The following is a 21,306-nucleotide window of genomic DNA, read 5'->3' as shown; positions in this document are numbered from 1 at the left end:
TTGATCAATGTAAAAAAATCTGTTTTCTTGCGCATAATTTGATCATTTTTATTTATTTTGTTTTAAATAAAATTTCAAGGTGTCCTTTTGTGCTGTGAAGGTCAGTTTAGGACAAAATGCTAACTGAAAAATAAACACAATTGGATGTTGTGTTAACAATACGTTTATTCTGCAACAGTATATAATTTCCAAGCAGTTTTATATTTACAATAGTTCACCAAGGCCAGCTTCGTGTTTTAAATAAAAATAAATTTAAGTTAAATAAGATATTTTAGTGCAAATCTATTAACAAATATTATAAAAAAACAAAAACAAAAAACAAATCTTAATGTGACAGAAATAAATAATTTTTATAATGGCAACAAAATAAACATATGATCCAGAGGAGTAAGTTAGCAACAATTGCAGTCTGGCTCAATAATTACACATTCGTGACAAAAAAAATCAAATGAAACCACGCACACATAACAAAATTCTCTGCAAAACGCGTTGCCAGGTGATGGAAAAATAGGTACCGCAAAAATATTGCCTTTTTTCTTTTCCATTGTTTTGTATTCGATGGCTTGTCTGGATTTTTTTAAAACATATTTCATAAGTGGTAAGAATGCTTTGAAGAGCGATTGAGGTATTTGTACCCTTTTTTCTTTTCCTTTTTCATTATTCTCTCTTGAAGATACTTTGTTTTGGGTATTTTTGATTTTTAGAAACGGTTTCTGCGCATCTTTTGTTGTTGTTGTTTTTGTTCCTGATTTGTTTTTCGTCGTTGTTGTTTTTGCCGCCGTCGTTGTATTTGTCGTCGTTGTTGTATTTATCGCTGTCGAAACCATTGACGTTGTTTTAGCATTTTTTGTCATAATCGCTTTGAAATCTTTTGCAGTAAGAGACTCTGGGTTGACTTTCTTTAATTTGATGGCAGGAAGTGAGTTGTATTCAACAGTTGCTGAATTTTTGTTGTTCTTCTTCCATACCATACCGATCGCTGACTTCAACATTATCAGGCAAAGAAAGGTGATTATCTAAAACAGGATATATTTTATGTAAAAAATTGCTTTTGTATTTCGATGGCAGCAAAAATTGTGAATTATCCAGAAGGATTAAGCTTAACTTGAAGAAGCACCTTAAGTTCAACTTGAAGAAGCACCTCAAGACCATCATAGATCAACTTAGTGTATAACTCATTTAGAACATAAATTAATTGTATTGTATTTCTGATCAATGGTGACTAATATTGATATTTAAATAATCTTACCTTCATCCTTGATATAAGGTTGATTTGAAGAGATGTCGCTGTTGAGTTGCTCTTGCTTGCAATGATAAAAATCAAAATCTTCCATCTTATTTATACTTTTTCTCAGTTCCAATAAAAGTTACGTGTTGCATGTAGGATGGATGAATTATAGCATATTTTCTAACCACAAAAAATTAAAACACCTACCCACATAGTTGATAGCCCTTACCACACAATTAACTGCGACTTAACCATCTTAACTAGGGGCGACAAAATTATCTTTCTCTTTAAAGCTTCTCAATTTAATGGTGCAGGCAATGAGTTTTGCTAAAACCATGTCCGTTACGTTAGACTTATGACGCTTTTATCAATGGCTGTGGTTTTAAATTATACCGACTCTTGCTATGTCTTCCTATGAAACTTATTACATGGGGTTTTAAGCTGGTTGGTGGTAATACTTTTTCCTGTTAACCTTTATTTATGTTAGTCATATGGTTTATTTTGTTGTATTAAAAAAATAAATTATTTGATACTACTCTAATATTAGTCCTTATCGTTGACGTGTTACCCAAAAATATATAGCAAACTTTATTACTTTGATACCTCCTGATATGATTCTCCATATTAAAAATACCTTTTCATTTCATTGAAATGCTCTATTGGCAGTAATCCTAGATGTGTAGCCATAGTTTTTTCCCTTCACTCGTGTGAAACCAATTCCAAATCCTAATACACTTTAGGATGGTATTACAACTTATCAAAATCATCGTTAGAAGATGGAAGTTTTCCTTTAACAGATGAGTAAATGTTTTATCACCTTTGACAGAATAACTCGAGCAATGTGGGTTACATACTCTCAAGATGATTTAAAATGTGTAACTGCTTGACCTAAACATACACATTTACCCCCAGAATAGTGCTAGTATGAGAGTGTGGTAATCTGAAAGGTGTAAAATTCTGAATTTGAAACTGAGTTTTAATAAACACCCAAACAATTATTTCAATAAATTGCACTGTTTACAGCGGTATCAATCTATTGCATACCTTATAAGCATCGTCTTGCCTCATCGTTTTGGGGCGCTAAGAGAACCGACTAGATTTACTGATAATTTTATAAGGAAATCTCTAAATTGGTATAACGGATGGATATAACTAGAGATCTTATAGAGGGTACATGTATCGAATAATATGAATACAGTTAAGCAAACTAAGTTTCTATCAAAATAAAATGCATTAAAAGGTAGGTAGGTAAGTAACCGATTGTTTCAACGTCCTTAGATGGCACTAAATGGGCTGACAACACTACTTTTAAAGTGCGTTGAAGTGGGGACTCAAGCCTGAAACCTTTTGATTACAAGTCGAATGCGCTACCAATACACCATCATAAAAAACTAAGCTTTGACGCTCCTTTGATTTGAAATTCGTGATTACGCACCATTATATTTTTCATTGCTAAGATGGTTGAAACCACAATTATTCATCAGATTCTAATGTCGTGTTCTTTTTCAGGAAGCGTAACTTTTTAATTTATAAAAATCATTTTTATTCATTCATATTGTCGTAAGGTCAAAGTTAGGTATACCACAAAGAAAAAAATCAGAAAGATGCATCGTCACCTACATATACCAATACACTGTTTATAATCGACTTGACGCCTACGAATAAATAATAGCCCCTAGTCGTATTAAATGCCACCCAGTTAATAAGTACCAATAAACGCCTCCCCTCTGAATAATCGCTCATACCGGAATAAACGCCCGAGTTAGGGTTTCACAATTAGTATACAATCATATGCACTCATTTAAAAAATAAATTTAAATATTTATCTGGCGAGTAGAGCTTGAAAAAATAAAATATTTTCTAACTATACATTTGCTGGTTCTATCCAAATTGAATAAGAAATCCATGCGACAGTTGAAGCCCATAACACGCCCATAATCACCCACAATCCCAAGATTGCACAGGGTAAATTCTCGTCATTGACAGCAAAAATCTTTTGTAAATCCAAGTAAAATATAAATGTAGAGTCAAAACATTTTTTGGACTAATCATGACTCATTTTTTTTGACTGCCATAGTTCTGATCCCTGAGGGAATATCATGACTCCTGTATGGCTAAGTACTTTATATCTGTTTAAGAACTGTTTTTTTTATTATTATTATTAATATAACGAACGAAACGCGAAATACGTTTAAAGAGAAGGTTGGGATTTCTCTTCAGAGAAACCCAGGTTGTGATACAGACAGATAGCAAACACACTATGGAAAGATCAAGTTGGAATGGATAAAAATAGGTACGCTGATAAGAGATCAACCATGTTTGCAGTGAAATAGGTTAAGTATTTTCACCTGAAATCAGAACTAATTACATTTTTGCGTGTGTTGGAAATGGAATCGCTCCAAATTAATTTTTAACCAGATTGATCTATCATGTGCAAAATGTAGCCTCATTTAACCTTATAATGTAATTACTTCAATAAATCTTATCTGTTATAATATTCCTCCATTCCTGACATGTATACAACCACGCAAAGAATTCCTAATTTAAATTTCAATAAAACTTTCTTCTACATGATAAAACTTTCTCTATCTTGCGTATATAGTGGAAAAAGATAAGATATAATCAGGATATAGTTTTAAGAAACACTAGTCGTTAGCCCGTGGAAAATCCACGGGTTCGCCTATGCTTTTTATACCGCATTGCGTGCTTCTCACTATTGCGCAGCTAAGCTACCATTTTGAGTGACAGACAGACGGACGAACAGACATTACGGGCATTATAATATAGATAACCATTAAATTTCATCTCTTTTCAAACTAACGAAACTGTGCTGTCCACTAGACGAGACTTGAGGTAAAGAAGGGAAAGCGAAGTCAGTTTAACTTCTTGTTTTTTAGTCATAAACAACTCTCTTAGCACCAGATATTACATGTGTACTTTCATAATGGGTTCGACAAGAACACGAAATAAAGTTTATGACATTAAATTATCTGATAGCAATAAAATGGAACGATGTTGTTACAAGGTTATAGACTGCGAACTCAAAATTCATAATTGACGTGTCTGAAGAAAATTAAAATAATAAGGAGGAAACCATCCTAATTTTAAAGAAACTTTTTTAATATGATTAACTAGCTGAATCATGATTGGTAGCATGCTGAAAAAGAAAGGGCATGAAAAAATGTTCTTTTAACAATCAAACTTTTAGAAAGTGAGCAAATGGTAAAAAAATCATAGATTACTCAACTCAATTCTTTTCTGTTAATGAAAAATGGCAGGGGTACCTCTGTTTAATTTTTACAACATCATTTTATTTTTAGTCCCCCTTCATGACGGAATAATTGAAGAAAGAAAGGAATTAAAAAGTAGACATAGGTATTTTGAAGGAAAAGCTCACTTTCGCAATATGTAAAAACCTCCCAAAAATGGGATAGTGTTTATTTAAGATAACCAAGACATACATACCAAAAATGTTTAAATTTGCTGATAAAATAACGGAGTGCGACAGCACTATTTCAAAATTTTTTAATACATTATATCTAAAGTCTGAAGTCAAATTTACAGTCACATACTATAGACTGTTTATCCTCCAGACAACTTTTTCACTGCTTGTGAAAATCCTGGGAGATTCATAACTAAAATGTATCATCTGTACTGGCCTGAAGTAACATCTACCGAACGCAAAGCTTTAAATATCACCAAAAAAACTGGATTGTTTTCTGTGAAGAGCGAAAACTGTGGCTTCTGGTGATGCTATAAACACTCTTTATTATCGTGCTCTTATATGAACTTGTCACCCGAGAATGGGTGATAAAAATTAAAGCGAGAAGATCTTAAGCTAAATTTGGCAATGATATGTTATTGCTACCATGATCTAATTGTTCGTAAGGAATTTTCTTGTTACAGTAAATGTTGCCTTAATCAGCTATTTTTCTGGCGATAGCTTATTACAACGGTTTACTATCGCCAAAGTAAAATGTCCTGCAAGCCAAAATTTAGCATTATCTTCAACATGAAAGACGTCAAAGACGCATACAACTACAAACTTAACCTTGTTTTCAATTCAATTATTTGAATTTTTTTATATTTTTGTGTGCACTTAAACACAAAGATACCGTCATGCGTCTTCATAAATATCCCTAATCATGATTTAGGAAATATCCAAATGTTGTTCCCAAATTCCTAAAATGCCTTTTCTTTTATTCGAAACCATATGTACAGACGACAAAATATTCTATAAACAAGTGAGAGATACACTATAATGTCTAATTTGTTTTGTGTATTGAATCAACAATCATGGACAAATATATGATCAGCAAATCGCAGTTCCTGCCCAATTTTTAGAACGAATCATCGGAATAAAATTGTGCAATTGTTACTTTTTACGTCGATTAAAGAATTGGAAGATTCATATTTCCAGCGCCTGTTATCTCTTTTATATATCAGAACAAAAAAAACCCATACGTCATAAAAAAAGTTTACTTAAATAGAGATAGAGATGAGATAGGTATCTTTTTACTTGAACAAAGTTAATTACAGTAGTTGAATGCTATAACATGAAGTTAAAAAAAAAAAAAAAAAATTCGTACAACAGTAAAATATATAATAACGCTATGTACTTAAACACTTTTAGAAACTCACAAAAAGCTAGTCTCGTCGTTGAGAACCTGTTGAAATGATATAATACTCGCGAAGATTATGCTGAAAAGTGCTTATGTTAAAATATTTACGATAAAGTAAAATAACCTACGTAAAAAATAAATTTTATTTATCCACTTTACAAACAAGAAAAAGAGAAAGAGATTGCTCAATTTGTATAATGTAAATGTTTTCTTTTTAAAAAAAACGTTTGAAGAATTGTTCATTATTAAGAATTTATAAACATTGTATGTTCTTTTCCAGATAAGCGGACCACGATATGAAACTGACAGGTCTCAGTCTGTATGGTTGATAGCTGGTCTAGTTGAATATTTACCCTGTGTAAAGACACTAGAAATTATTGGAGTATAGATTTCCTTTCAATTTATGCATAAAACAAACGTTCTGAAAAGTATTTATCTGAATATTAATGCGTTTTTAGATTGTAGTAAACATTTTTGCAATGCAAAAATTTATCTTTAAAAAAAGTTCTTATGGCATGTTTCTGATATTATATTGATTCAAGATTTACTAGTAGCTACTGCCCCAAACTATATTTGCTTAATTTATGCGACTATGTATTATAAAATAAATTTATTAAACAATTTTAAGAGATGTCGAGCTCTGGATACCAACAGATTTAAGAATTTTCGTACATACAGTTTCAATTTGTCTTCTTCAGGTAAGGTTCTAATCAAGTATAAAACCAAGGAATTTTATTTCTGTTTAACGTGAGATTGTAATATCTCCGATTTTCAGTTCAGGTGATATCTGTTAGTAGTCTATTCCTTTTATTAAGTTGGTAAAATAATGCAAATTTAGTCTCCTTTAACATTTAAAGATAGTTTAACCAATCTGTCAAAGTTATTAATTCCGTGTTTACAGTTCTATAAAGAGTTTTGAGATTTTTATGAGAAAAGTTTGGTGTCATCTGGCAAACATAGTGACGTGTAGAAATTGAGTGGAACAGTTATGATTGTTAACGTAAATCAAAAACAAGAGAGGACCAAGTTAAGAGCCTTGTGGCACTCCACATTTCATCATCAGCTCATTGGTTCTTTTCTTGGGAATGCCAACATCAACAAAATGTTTGCGATAGATAAGTTTTAAACGACATTGGTGTAATACCGTCTATACTAAATAGATGTAGTTTGTCAGTTACAATCTTTTAAACGGTTGATAAACACACATAGGGAATATTTTTCGCTTAGAAAGAAATTGTGTATATTTTCCACAAATTACATAATGGCGTGTTTTATCGAGTGCTGCTAAGGAAAGCCAAAAAATTGTGTTTTAGTGCAGTAATTGAAGACTCAGTTATACATCATTTTTTTCAACAGAGCTTCAAAAAAATTGGCAATATCGAGACGTGTTTTGTCGAGTGCTACTTTAGAGAAAGGCATATTGTGTATTAGTGAATTGAAGACTTAGTTATACATAATTGTTTTCAACAGCTTTAAAAAAATTAGCAATATCGAAATTGGTCGGCAGTTTTAACTACGTCTAGAATAATGCCTTGTGATAATGATTGCTTAAGAATATGGAATTTGTTTAATTGTATAACTGCACTGCTAATGTTATTTTAACCTAGAGCTCATCTTTCTTAGGCTTCTAAAAACATTTTTTAGTTTTTCTATTTGAAGTTCATCGTTTAGTATTTTAATGTTACAGCTCGGTAGATATCTTTTGTAGTTCATATTGCTCGTAATTATTAAAGCCAAATTTGGCCCAACGTATTTACCAATTTCTAAATTTCGTTTTGAATAATATTATTGTCATATGTGATCCTGTTGGAAATACTGTGTTAAACATTTGACTTCCTTCCTATTACTTCATTTATTTTTGCGTCATTTTTATAATTTGGTACCATAATGATTCACCATGGCTACCTCCAAAAAACATGAACAAACAAAAATGGTTAAAGTCAACTACTCATACCGCGATTGAAATCGTTGCATGTGGACAATTACAAAACTATTTCAAAAAAGCGTTATTCATTTGTTTTTCGTCCAAATAACTTAACTAAATAAATATATTATTTCTGATGGAAAAAAGCACATAATATTCAGATCATGTGACCAAAATTATCAGCTAGGTACAGTTTGAAACTTTTCTATCTTTGAATACATTTGTGACATTATCACCACCAGAATTAATCAATCAATAAAATTAAGCATATCGATCAAAGTATCTACAAATATGTAGATACGAGCCAAAATATGTGGGGTGAGGTTAAATATTTTAAACTACAATAAAAAATTTACTGTCACGGTAGAAATTTTTTTTGCATGCGTTGTAGATGGAATACCTCCAAACCAATTTTTGATCCGTTTGATCTATTAGGCGCAAAATGATTTTGCATAAGTACGACCTCATATGACCCTATCTGGCAATTACTCCAACGAATGATTTATGCGATCTAATTACATGCTTTTGAGTGGAATAAAATGAAACGTTTTAACTTCCGTTATTTTGGATTCGATGAAATTGAGATAAAAAGAATCAAACTGTTTGTTGGCAATTACAAACCATTTTTAGAAATGATGTCAAAATTATTACTAAGCTTGATCATTTTTCGCATCAACTTTTAAAATGCGCGAACTGTTTGGATATTTGTCCGGCTCAGTTTAAAATTAGGCAAACTTCGAAAACTTCCAATATTACTGTATAATGAAATAGTTTAAGCACCAGAAACCATGGTTAGGCCTAAAGTATTTCTTCTTCATTGCTATTAAACAATTAACTAACACTTTCATAGCAATGACGAACCCTAAAAATAATAATGCCTGAATGCACAGAAAAAAAAAGAATTGCATTCTTTTCAAATCAATTTAATATGAGCCTGCTACTAGTTTCTTTTAATCAAATTAATTTGATTTAAAAAGATTGTGAGCTCCGCAGTCGCAGCTTGATTACGTCTGTACAGTGTATTATACAAGTACATACAATTTTATAGCATTAATTGTGTACAATATCGTGTGTTATTACCCGGCATCCATATTTTCGAAAATCGCACAATGTGATTGGTTAGAACTTATGTCATAGTGGGCAATATTCCACCGTATTGCCCTCACAAACAGTTATTATATGGTTAATATTGACCGACGTCAAAGCATTGCCCGAGATTGTGAGGGCAATACGTGACAGGTCAATATTTGAAGGTATTGCCCGAAATAAGCAGTTATTATATGGATTATTATCCGGGTACTGCATTTTTCGATAAAAAATATAACATTATAAGCAGGAAGTAGAAACCATGTCGTTACAGAAACTATTCCCATATGGAACGTACATTCGAACCTAAAAATATATATATTTTTTGAATCGAATATCGTGTAAACATTACAGGTTTTTATTGTAGCTACAAGCATTCTTTAAAAGATACTTTTTATAAAGTTAGACATAACGTTTAAAACAAGAAAAAATAAATTGACTTTTTTTTTGACTATCTTCTTCCAAAAGGCGGAAAAAATAGATTTGGACCAAAGTTTATGTTAAATGTAGTTATTTATCGAAGCTGCTACCTTGTAGTTGGTTACAAATAAAAGTTAGTTAACTTATGTTTTGCGTTTTGTTTACTTTTTTCCGTGTTTATTTACATTTAATTCTACCATATTTAAACTTTAAACACGGTTGATATGGTAGCGGGCAATACCGTGGAATATTGCCCGCTATGACGTAAGTTCTAACCAATCACATAGCGCGATTTTTAAAAATATCGATGCCGCCCTTTTACTCGGGTAATAATCTCCGGTATTGCCCTCATAAACAGTTATTATAGGGTTAGTACAATATAGTGTGGCACAATATTTCATATATATATTGTGTGCAATATATTGTAGCAGTACAAACTACTCCTTAGGCAATTTCAAAAATTTCAATAAAAACATCAGCGAAGGAAAATTGAGATTGTTAACAAGTTGCGGATAAAGATCGCATCTAGTAAAAAATAGGGTGTCTATCCACATTAAACAGAGCCTACGCGATATGCAAAATGAAATAATTCGATGCAAAAATGAAATGATTATTCCTGCAACGACTTTCTGTGAACAGAACCATCGAAAAAATGGCGACATTAAAAGGTAAGCAAACCCTTAAGTTTTCACTTCATGGACTAGATGACTAGTAAGCTCTTTAAGTTTACTTTTACAAGTTTGCTTTTAATTTCTACTACCGAATTATACCTATTCGCAATTCGTGAACATGGTATCTAAATATTTTAAATAAGGTTTGAAAGCTTTGGGATTGCAAATACAGTTTTTCTCAGAAAAGTGCTGACATAAATCAATTTATGAGTTGTTATACAAACGACGCTCTTGTCAAATTAATGTAGAGAAAATTATATTTAAACTAGATAAGGTCAACATAACAAGCCGCAAGTATCATTGAATTAAAATTAACGCTAAGATTGAGTCGTTGAAAGAAATTTCTTTGGACGCAGTTTGTTGCAATTTTCTCTTTGTTCGGCGAAATACTTGAGGAAGCCTCATTTTACACTCGTCCTCATTTTAAATACGAGGGCTTCAATAACCCAAAGCATCTGAAATGTTTTGCATTTCGGTTATCGGGCAAGTTCTTCAGTAAAATAAAATCTAACAAGTATAAAATACGATATTTTCATTAAAAAGAACTGAATAAGGCGTTGTAGTCTTAAATAAACAGAGAAAGGGAGAAAATGTTACACATGAAACAGTCACCGTAATTGTTTGAGATTTACTCATTTATGGTTTTTTCGAACTTCAGGTTAAGATTCTAGCTGCAAAGCATATTTTCTATCGTTTTACAAAATTATTGTCGTTTAAATTTCGCTTCGCTAAATTTCAATAACAATCAATCTGAGCAGATTATATTTTTCCTTAAATTTAATTTTTAGGATCCTTGAAAGCTTTAAAAATTAAATAGAAAATCTTTCTTAAATATTCAGAAAGTCACGCCCCTAACGAAAGTTCATCAGGCGCCAATATAATTATGAAGTACACAACAACAACACATTCTGATGGTTTCGTTTAGCTAAGCAAGTTAATTCTTCCAGTATAAGTAGAAATCCTCTTTAGTTAAGTCTACAAAGACGTTTGCAAAGTAATTCACATTCTATAAATTGACTTCCCCAGCAACTTTTCTTTTTAGCGGTCTGATGGTAAATGATTTGGACCTGACGAGAAACATTATGATAATGTTACAATAATAAAAAAAATAATAACATACGAATTAATTTTTTTTTACATATATACATTAGTAAACCATTACAGGAAATCCTTAATTTATAAATAATCGTAGACTAGCTTTGAAGAGACGCCACGTCCTGCAACTACAACTGTCTCAATTCTGCCTTGAAGGACTGCAACATATTAAGTGTTTCAAACAGAGCTTCTTTTCTCTATTAAACGTTTGAGAGAAATTATATTTTCAACTTGTGTGACTTTCTTAGCAACCGAGATCTCGTCTAAACGAGTTGTTCAGGTCTATCTAACTTTCAGTAAATTTGAAGTAAATTTTTTGCTAATTTACTAAAAAAATACAACAGCTAGTGTTAACAATACATTACAATCTAAAAGACGCAAGCCATATAAAAATTAAAATTAAAGAGGAATCCTGCTAGCTACTTGTTGAGTGACGAATTACCAAAATGTCCGGAATAGGTTTGATGCAAGCTCGACCGAAAGTCTTTTTAGTACGTATCCAGTACATGCAAGGATTGATCACTGTTGAGCATGATGCCAGCGTAAAGCATGTTGAAAACAATGCACGAGATACACAAAGTGTTTCTAAACCACGAATTAAGCTGACTGTTGCAAATGGTACCCAGCATGTTAGAAATACCATGACGTTAATGATAGCCACTTTCACCACTTTGTACTAAAACAAAATTTTAAATGATCTTCTTATAAATGAAGCAACATAAATAAAATAAAAGAAGAGAAACAACTTCTTGTTTTCAAATATTTGTTAATTTAGGTCACTCTGTAAAGTTTATATGCAATAAGTTGTCATATCGCTAAAATTGGTCGACTGACAGTATGTTTGAAGTCGCTAAATTTGGCAAAATTGCAAAAATAGAAGAATGATTAGAATTAGTAAAATTATTGGAAAAATTATTGAAAATGGATTTTGATGATCAACCTAATCTCCAAGAACAACAATGCTATGGCTTACCTAACGAAGCAGCAACTTAGCATTTAGAGATATGCTGTACAGATAACTTATCATATTGCTCAAGTTAAATGCAAGAACGAGTTTGTTAAATTTATCAGCATTTATCTGAGAATGGCCAAAGTGGTCATTTGGTATTATAACCATTGAAATATTTGTAACGTTAGGAATCAACGTAAACTTGTTTACTCTTAAATTCTGAATAGTATCAAATTTTACATTGAAACGTGTTTTGGTTTCAGTTCATTAAAATTTCATTCAGAAACCACGAAAAAGATTCAATTAGCTATTTCTTGGAATGGCTGCAAAATTTCTACCTTAACAGAGGTAAATTCCAAGTAAACAACGCCTAAAAGCCACTAGCTAGATTTTCCACGATATTCACATTATGGAAAAATCTTCCACTGCCAGGTGAGGTCCAAAGCAATTGGGGAGTAAGGGCATACTGACTTTAGCAAGAATTAGCGCCGTTTAACTTTTTGAATCCAACCAAATAACCAAGTCTTTGTCCTCTAGGAACACTGAGTTTATGTTACCTTAAATACAATCTAAATACAAAATGTTATATCCCCTGTAAACTTAATTGACTTGGCTATTCCATAAAATTTAAGGAAAGATCTGTATTCAAGTGGTCGTTTATTAAAGGGGCACAAAATCGTAGTAATGCGCAGTCCTGAAAATAAGTTTTCATTTTTTTAAACAAAAATTTTTTTAGACAATTGGAGTTTCAAGTGTTTTTAAGTGGACAAAAAAGCGTTTTTATGTGAAGTCAGGTACAATTTTTTTATATGTAAAAGGGTACAATACTATTTGTAACCTTTAAAGTTCACTTTATTGGGAAGCAATCGGTTTCGAGGACATCATACATGGCTTATTAACATACACAAATTCTTTTCTCAGAAACTACTTGACTTCTCCCATTTTGTGGAGCTCAAATAGTGTGAACCGTTAAAAAGATATTTGGGGGGAAAGTAAATTCCATATAGTAACCAGTTGATTCCAAATCATGCGAGGTACATGTAATGCTATTTTATGATGAGGAGCATAACGTATTTAAAAATTTACCTTTTTTGGCTATTTTAAATGAAAATAAACATATTTACTTCGACTAGGATAAAAAGTAGAAGGACAAAGTTTTATGACATGTCCGGCATTAGAGGTTAAAAAAAACCTTCTCATCTGAAACGACAAGCCTAAGCTTAATAAAAACAAGTCATCGATACCATTTTTTTTATTTAACGATTAAATATATGGGTTATTAGTAAAATCTGTAACAAAAACAGATGGAGTTCAATGAATGTTCATTCTGTTGGGCGGAACGTGAATATTTAATATGTCGCAAAACTTTAACGTTTCCCTTTCTTAAAGAATATCAACCTAATATTATGTTCATGAATTGTTTAACAATGCGATAAAATGATACTGACTGTTCTAATGTTACTCTGAAATCGTTGGTCCATGGACATCCATTTGACCAATAATAGACTTGACAAGTCCGACTCGTACTTCAGAGTTATGTTGTTAATATGTTGGATACGTTAAATAACAGAAGCCTACCTCTATATTCGGTCTTGGATGTAGACGTCTATCATCTGGCAACTTCTGTATTTTAATATCAAACGTTCTTCTATGTTTCACCAAAGCATGAAGTATGATTCCATAACAACCAATAAAAATAATGAACGCTGAAAAAATAGCTACAGGAAAAATCAAATTGATATACCTCTTAGTATTTTGAAAAAGTTCTCTTGATATCCAGTAGTATAGGGATATGCAAAGAAAAGCCATGCACCACAAGCCGACAGGAATCCAAATCGTGTGCTTCCCGTCCCGTAGTCTGTACTTAATCGGGTTTTTTACTGCCCTTACTCGATCTATCGACAAAGCAATCAAGTTAAAAATTGACATTAATAATGCAAAGCGTATACAACCAAAGCGAATCAAATCGTAGGCTTCCTTGGCACCAGTGTTTCCTTTTAGTGTTGTTTTCATAAATGGATGCATCGATTTGAGTATAACCATCATGATGCCCATGAGCAAGTCGGACATTGATAAACTGAAGATATATACTAAAGCGTACCCTCCATTGTTATGGCGATGGTACATTATAGAAATGATTTCACTCATGTTAGCAAGAATGGCTAGACCACCGATAACTGGTGTCACATACTGAAATAAAATCGGTTCGTATTCTTTCATCGTGCAGATAAACGTTGGTTTAATACCTAAATAAAAAGTATATTTAAAACAACAACTAAAATTTAAAAAAATTGATTGCAAAGTAGTTTGCAAGCTTCAGACAGAACTGAAACCAACCGATATTTGTACCTCGCTACTTCTGATTTGGAAGCAGGTTTGACGACAAGGGTAAAAACTTTAATATCCCCGGTTCGGGGAAACCGATTAGACTAAGGTATTCCTGCTTTGTTGGCTGGGCCTAATTGTTAGAGGGGGACCTAAGCACATCTCACTTATAATGGCAATAACAGGTTACCGACTCATTATAGCAAAAATTATGATGAAAAAATTAGTCGGTCAGATTACTCTAACACCAGATGTTATATTTGCACTATTTACTGGTTCTCCTGTCGCTATCAGTCCAGTAATAATATATAGCTACTCTATGCTTATTCTAAAAATTACTTTCAATGATTTACAACACAACACAATTTACAACACAATTTAAAAACTTTACGTATTGAAATATTGGATCGTGCAGCTACCTTTATGTGTGTTAAATTGATCTCTGCTAAGACTGATCCTGGCTAAGACTGATAATTACACATGAAAGAAGAGAAAAAAGACGGGGGAGAATCCAGGTAAGCAATATACGAGCTGTAATTATTGGCTTTTTTACTAGACTTATACTTTAGCCGCTGGGTTTAAACTTAATTGTTTTGGTGGACAAAAAATTACCCTAGCTGATACAAACGGTCAGTCATATTTCTTGACGCTGATTTTATGTAATTTTTTTGCATCAAAATTTTGAAAAGCTCAGTAATTCTCTTGGTATACTTCACGTAGCAAACGTGCTTCACAATTTTGCTTCGCGCGCTAAGCTTAGGTCCCCGCCGAGTTGACGGGCGGCCTCGTGGATCTCTCCACCGGTTAACAAATAGTTTCCTATATAATTCTCAAAATAGACAATAGCATGGAAAATACGTAAGCAGAAAAGGTTGATTTACAATTATTGACTTACAGAAAAAAGTTTAATACAAGAAAACCAAAAAACATACTAAATGAGAACCAGGCAAACGAATGAATATAACAAAATGTAACACAGTAAAATATTGCTCAAGTTTGATTATTTTATCTACCATTTATTATTACGTTAAACCCGTTTCTCTCCCAAACATTGTATAGCTTAAATCCAGAAAAGTACTTGTAACCAATTTATTTAATGCAGTAAAACTCTGACTGTATAGCGACTAAGTAGTATTTTCAGTCCTAAGAAATAACAACATCTCCGTTCAAATAAAGTTAAAGTTTTTATTGATAAATTTAATTGTATTTAATTATCTGTTTAAATAGATTTTTCTATTTCATATCAATGTTTCATTTTTTTTATTAAGTTTGAGATATGATTTTTTTTTACCCTCAGTTCCAATTTGTGCAAGAATACATATTATTAAGTTTAGATAGAAAGTAATACCGTTTGGTTCTAATAACTAATATATAAATAGATTTTTCTTGGACATTCATATGACGAAAATAAAAACAAAATTATTAGAACCAGAAAAAAATATGTCATAGTGTACCAGTTTCAGCGCGATAACTAGTCTTTAGTTCAAGAAATCACCAAACATTATTCCAAAACACCATATTTTCTTGCTCTTTTCATTAAAAAGTTTGTTATAAATCTTATTCAAAGACGGAAAAAATAAAATTTCTTTACATAAAATAGGCAACATTTGAATTTCCTAGACAAAGGAAACAAAAAAAAGTTGATTGCTCGTGAATTATGCATAATGAAATTATAGTTAGACTAAAAGTTAGATTATGTTCCGTGTTTTATAAAATAAATTTTATAAAACACAGAACATTTTATAGAAATGGTTAATAGGCGCACCCGTAAAAAAATTAAAGGCAATAAATTTTAAACCGTTTTGTAGTCCCTTTAACCCTATTTAGTATGGGCGTGGGGGTTGAGGGGGGGGGGGGGGAGGGGGGTTAAAGTGCCCACGGCATTTCCAAAGTCTAATAACTTTGTAAATACTGGATGAAGTTACTTCAAATTTTGTGACTTTTTCTAACATTTATTGGAATTTCAAAAAATAAAAATAAATATTTCCAAAAATATTCCTGTCAATGTCACTTTGTCCTGTTTGACAGGTGGTCATGTCAACTTTTTTACTGTAGAGCTTAAAATAAATGCTTTCTAAACTAAGCAGTTGTATGAATATGGGATTATGTATGTGGCAGTGACGAAAAGTCATCATACAATGTTGACATGCATACTGTGTAATTTGCAGACCAAAATATTGGTAGTTTACAGACTGGAATATTTTTAATTTCCTATTTCTCTATTTCATATCTTATATGATGACGTCATGGGTCATTTCTCCCATGTTAATCCAAATTCTCTTTATTAAGTAGCTACTGACATAAGTGCTAATAAATATAGCAAGTTTTATGCCATGACAGCTACTAACACTAAGGTTCCCAAATATAGATTTTTCAAAGAAAATACTTGAAGAATTGAATTCTGATCGATTAATATTTTGTCACTAATTAAGTCACAACATATTGATGCTTCTTTGTGCCAAGTTTGGTCACTTAAAACCAAACTGAAAAAAAATGACAGTCCGCCCTCCCATACTTACAAGGGTCAAAAAAACCCATACCAAATAATCGCGGAAGTTACAAAAACAGATATTAGTTGGTTGTGTATTTTTTAGTATCTGATTCAACTTCCTGTTGGCGAAATGTTCAGACACAATAAAACTTATTCTATTACTTATCACTTCCGCGCTTTAAATTTGATAACTTGTGAATTAATTATTTTAAATGCGACACCTCTTTCTATGAAAAGTTTCATCACTAAAAATGTCTTATCATTCTTCTATATGAAGAAATCAAATATATATTGCTACCCGAATACATCTATTTTCTTATAAAAAACATACTTTTCATTTAATGTCGTAAACAAACTTGACCTCGGGGCATTTGCCTTTTTTTGTAAGGAAACGAAAAAAAAAGCTCTGGGATCGTAGTTGTGTTGTGATAGAATTCCGCAATTAAAGCTGCGGATAATTCACAAGTTTTTGCAACTTGTTTATATTTGGCATCTCAATAAAATACTCGAGAATACGCAACGCTAAATGAATCTACAGTGGACTCCCTCTAATTCGAATCTTAATCGCTTTAATAATAGCCGTTGTCCGTCTGTCTGTCCGCGAGAAATACATCGTGTTACGAAAACACGAAATGCATTATATAAAGGACAGGCGACACCGTGGAATTTTCAACGGGTAACCGACTCTTTAATAATAGCCGTCGTCTTCCTGTGTATCCGCGAAAGCCGCGTCCTGTTACGGAAACACGAAATACGATATATAAAAAACGGGCGATTTTCTTAACTGGGTTAACGCCAGGCTGTTTCCTGATTTCTTTTGAAACCAAAGCTGCGGTAAAGTCTTTATGAAAGATTGTGTTACACCTATACTATATGCGCAGCACGGTTTACCTGTACTTAGCGCTCGGTAGAGTGTTAACAACAGGCTGTTTCCTGTTTCGTGTGTTCTGTTTTTTCATGCTGGAGACAAGTTGGGGACGTTTAAACTCGTGAACCACAAACACGAGAACTAAGTGTCTGAACAAGCGACTCTCTCAGTCTTAACTTCCTTGTCTCCGATTGCCGAAATAATAATGAATTAAAATTAATTTGAGAAGTCGATCTTCTGCTAATGCCGACAGTATTAAATCAGACAACGCTGTTTTCTTTTTATTTGTAGACATTAGTTTCAGCCAATAATAACGCTTGCTCCCTGCGATTAAACAAACAAACAAAAAAAAACATTCTATCAAGTTATAAACCTAAAGTAAAATCTCTGTTTGTATATTGAAGTTTTTTTATGATAAAAATAAACAACATATTAATTATCACAGATTGTCTGTAACAGCAATGTACGGAACGTTCTTTTCTAATGTTTATAAAATTTTGTTAACTATTTATATCTCAGCAATCACAGTGTGCATGATAAAATGAATGGCGGGAGTGAGGAGGAGATAGTTGCGTGTGTCTTATCAATTGTATTTTATATTTTTTTTTGATATTTTTAGTGGCCACCTGTTGCTCTAAGGTAGCGAAGATAAAAAAGAAAATTATTATCTATACTTTAATTTTAACGTTTTTCAATATTTTTAACAGAAATTAATAATTAAGTCCTGGGCACTAGGTTGTGAAATACCTGTCAATTAAACCTAAAAATGATACCTGCTATACTGCTCTATTACCAGAACCAAATCATTTCAATGTGCTCAATGTGATTGCAAAGATATAAATAGATTAGAATTATATTCAACACAAAAGAAAAATGATCTCCAGAATTGTGTTTCAGAGAGAGCTCGTAATATTAGCACTGGCAAGCAATAGACCTATTTCAATATCCATTTCCATTCCGCAAAATACACAGCCGGAATAAACATACTAACATGAAAACGAGGTTAGTTTAAAGACAATTTTAATTTGTTAGCGAAGTGATGCACATATAGTTTGTTTACCTTTATTATTTCTCAAATTAACTTGTCAAATGGGCAAATTATGAACTTTTGGTAAAAAAATAGAATCGCACTTATTTTATACCCATTGGGCTTATTAAAATTGCTGGCTTATATTATTTTTTAGTGTTTAGCTGGCTAGCTAAGGTTGATTGGTCTGAATTTTAGCTACACCTTGAATCTATTTACACCTACTAAATTTATGTAAATGTGTGACCTGTGATAAAAACATTTTCGTAAGAACAGCAGCATTTTCAGTTGTTTCTTCACCTTCTGAAAAAAATTGGTTTATGGCAGAACCGAAAAATAAACAATTTGTGATTACTATTGTAGGTTTATCATTTCTTGAACATGTTTGAAGAACGATAAACCTACAATACTAGCATGAATCTGAACAGAAAAACCAAAACAATAAACAATTTGTGATTATTAAGTACACTGGGTTGAGTCAAAATATGTTTATTATAAATGTATACTAAATGGAAAGGTTAAAGCATATTGGCAGGGAGTGTGACAATAATAAGGATACATAGCTGGGCAGCACATCATCCCTGAGTACATGCTAGCTATAACATCCAACCTATAATCTCTGGCTATGAAAAGCTGGGTAACTTCTTTAGGACAATAATTATAACCTATATAGCTAGCTAATTATAATATATATAAATTATATTTATATAAGTTATATGAAGTTTCAGTAAACTAGGTAAATATTTTATAACTTACAGTATAGAATATAAACTTTTTGTAGGAGTAAGAAACAAGACGTTTGTTGGCTAGCTAGCTATAGATAGCTAGGTACTATTTTGCACCAAGACAGCCATTATTATAGAGACTAACCAGTAAATACACACTTAATAAATATTCATAATTATTGTCACACTACCACCACTGACACCCTCAATATACTTGTATCCACTACGACCCTTTCCATATGGCAGTTGAAAATCACAAAGCCAACATTTCTTGATAACTAAGGTCAGAACAGCTAATTAACAACTTGGCGTCCTGAACTTTATCTAAACTAACCTCGTTTTCATGCAAATTTTGTTTTTTTGCAACTACGGCTGATCATGAAAAGGCGATATTGAAGTAGGTCTATAGAAAATTAAAGCAATTTCACTATGCGAAAAAAAATAAATCACGTAGTTGAAGTAAGATTACGTAGATATAAGATCGTGCATGCAGTTATATTAATGTACTCATTTTATCCCGTTGGTACTATTTTCTTCATTGAATGTATAAACTTTAAATTTCACAATGAATGACAGAAAATATATAACTCATCACATAACCCGCACCACATTATAACCTGCACCAACGGTGGAAGTCGTAAAAATCAACTTATAACCCGCCGTATATATACCGGAAAATACGGTAGTAACCTCTGAGTTACAATACCAAACACATCCCCATATCCCCACACACCGCATCCCAAATCCACCCATTCACAAACACCCAAACCCCTTAGAGCTTTCTTAGAGATTCTGTTGAAAAAGTTTGCGCTCTTAGAGTTCAAAGATGTTGAAAATTATATTGTTGAAAATTGCTGTTCAAATAAGTCGAGACATACCTGTTTGGAGAAGTTTCTTTTTTTGACCGACCATCTAAGTATTTGTCCTGTTTCTATACGCTGATTCCTGTTTCTATACGCATCTAATTATAAAACTTAGTAACTTTATTAATTTTCTTATCAATGCATTTTCTCGCGTGCTTGGTCTTCGTCAAACTGTAATTAATTCAGGCCGTTGAAGACTTATTTGTAACGTCTGGTTAATTAAGTTTACAAATTAAAAATGTTTAATGACACAGCATGAATTGTAATTAAGTCTACCCTGTTTTATTAATAAAAAATTACTGCTTGCTGCGGATGCAAAGATTTATTGTCATAAGAGCGTCACGTCTTTAAGAAGGGTTTTTTCCACTTGTTTAGTTTTGGCATTTCACGGAAGGTTTGCGCCTAGCTGCTAGAAAACTTTCGAACATTACCAATTTAAGTAGCGCAGCTAAAGCATAATTTCTTTTATCTGCTTTAAAGCTAATGTGTACTAGATCTTTTATTTAAAACAATGCTATTTTCTTTAATAAGGAAATGTAAGGAGCAAATTACATTGTCAATTACGCTATAAAGTAGATAATGTTGGAAAACAAGACGACTTGTAGTAGCTCATCTTGTTAATGTAATTTGGTGGTAATTGACCAACAAATTTATTAAATACACCTTTCCCGAATTTAAATTATCGATTACATCATCGGCATGAAAACGAGGCACTTCTTAGTAAACTTTGTAAACACTAAAAATACAGCTGGTGAGTGTGATACTCTTATGCGTTGTAAATGATCTTTTATTGTGTATTTTTCTAAAGGATTGCAGGTTTTTCTTAACGAAACCACTTATAATGTATTTAAAAACATACTTGTCTTGTAAAAGAAGAATATGTATTTGTGATGGCGAGTAGCAATCAGAAAGGTCAGCAAGAAATTTATCATAATTTAATCTATCCAGGTATATCGACCTCTCGACCTGGTAACTCTTGTTGCGTACTGTTATGCAAAAGTTCTACTCTTAA

General features: G+C 32.2%; 1 protein-coding gene across 1 annotated transcript; it reads right to left on the bottom strand.

Annotated features, from left to right (window-relative positions):
- Window positions 1-11,287: 11,287 nt before the first annotated feature.
- Window positions 11,288-20,677, bottom strand: LOC130649325 (adenosine receptor A2b-like). The gene is made up of 3 exons (XM_057455582.1): window positions 20,310-20,677; window positions 13,574-14,241; window positions 11,288-11,722 (listed from the first exon to the last, which is right to left on the bottom strand). Exons 1-3 carry the CDS (start codon window positions 20,341-20,343, stop codon window positions 11,462-11,464), a joined length of 963 nt encoding a protein of 320 aa, XP_057311565.1. The 5' UTR covers window positions 20,344-20,677; the 3' UTR covers window positions 11,288-11,461.
- Window positions 20,678-21,306: the final 629 nt, after the last annotated feature.

This window comes from Hydractinia symbiolongicarpus, chromosome 7, assembly GCF_029227915.1.
Source record: "Hydractinia symbiolongicarpus strain clone_291-10 chromosome 7, HSymV2.1, whole genome shotgun sequence".
Taxonomy (NCBI): domain Eukaryota; kingdom Metazoa; phylum Cnidaria; class Hydrozoa; order Anthoathecata; family Hydractiniidae; genus Hydractinia; species Hydractinia symbiolongicarpus.
The sequence above is the reverse complement of the archived record's forward strand: the minus strand, read 5'-3'. Positions and strand labels throughout refer to the sequence as shown.

Bases quoted from the DNA above. Each gene is read 5' to 3' on its own strand.
- LOC130649325 (XM_057455582.1), bottom strand. From the start codon at position 20,343: ATGGTCGGTCAAAAAAAGAAACTTCTCCAAACAG. The intron at 14,242-20,309 runs GTATGTCTCGAC...CTTTTTATTTAG, and splicing joins AAAGAAACTTCTCCAAACAG to GTATTAAACCAACGTTTATC. The intron at 11,723-13,573 runs GTAGGCTTCTGT...ATTTTGTTTTAG, and splicing joins ATCCAAGACCGAATATAGAG to TACAAAGTGGTGAAAGTGGC.